Raw genomic sequence first — 734 nt, 5'->3', positions numbered from 1 at the left:
TCCACTACTGCCACCACTTCCACCAGTGCTTCCTCCCCCACCTGCTGAGCTGGCATTGTGGGCTGAGGATCTTCGAGAAGGTCTTGGTGAGGGCACTGGGGAAGTCTGAGTGGTGGAGCTGATGACTCTCTTGGAGAGTGAGTGGGGTAGTGAGAGTGCCTCTGAAGCTCCGCCTCCTGTCCCACCTTCTTTCTTCTGCAACGACCCCATGCCAGAGGAGCGTGAGTTTGACGCCCCGCCCGACCACCGCTGTTGCACCCCCGAAGGTCCACTCCCAACTCCGAGCACCATTCCTCTAGACCCACTGCCACTAGGCAAAGATCCCCTTGAACCACTCCCTAAACCCTGTAAGGCCCCCCTTGTCCCACTCCCAATCCCTGGTAAAGAACTCCTGGTGCTCCTGCGCCCTAAGAGGGAGCTGTGGCACCGCTGTAATGACCCTGGACCTGGAGCTATGTTGATTGATGACCGTGATGAAGATATGGAGTTGCTCGGGGAAACCTTGGGTGAAGGCACAGGGCCATTGTTTGTGGGTGATCTGAAGGTCTGCAATGGACCATTTTTTGGTGATGCTCGACCAGTTGGGAGTGGACCATTCTTGGCAAGGGGGGCATGGCGGAGTTGTAGAGATGAATGATGGGAAGTCACTGTCGCAGGTATGGTCAGAGGGAGCTGCTGGTTAGGACCCGTCACCAACACAACCAACAACCACCACCAAGGAAAGCCAAAGTCAG

General features: G+C 56.5%; 1 protein-coding gene across 1 annotated transcript in view; it reads right to left on the bottom strand.

Moving 5' to 3' along the window:
* LOC119585913 (flocculation protein FLO11-like) overlaps window positions 1–734 on the bottom strand; it is a gene marked incomplete at both ends in the record, with an annotated part of 57761 nt that overhangs the window by 1128 nt on the left and 55899 nt on the right. Inside the window, 1 exon segment of the mRNA XM_037934634.1 lies at window positions 6–672. Coding sequence (XP_037790562.1) covers window positions 6–672 — 667 coding nt within the window.

The sequence above is a fragment of the Penaeus monodon genome, chromosome 20 (assembly GCF_015228065.2).
Source record: "Penaeus monodon isolate SGIC_2016 chromosome 20, NSTDA_Pmon_1, whole genome shotgun sequence".
Lineage (NCBI taxonomy): Eukaryota > Metazoa > Arthropoda > Malacostraca > Decapoda > Penaeidae > Penaeus > Penaeus monodon.
Note: the sequence above shows the minus strand (reverse complement) of the source record. Positions and strands in the feature narration are given on the sequence as shown.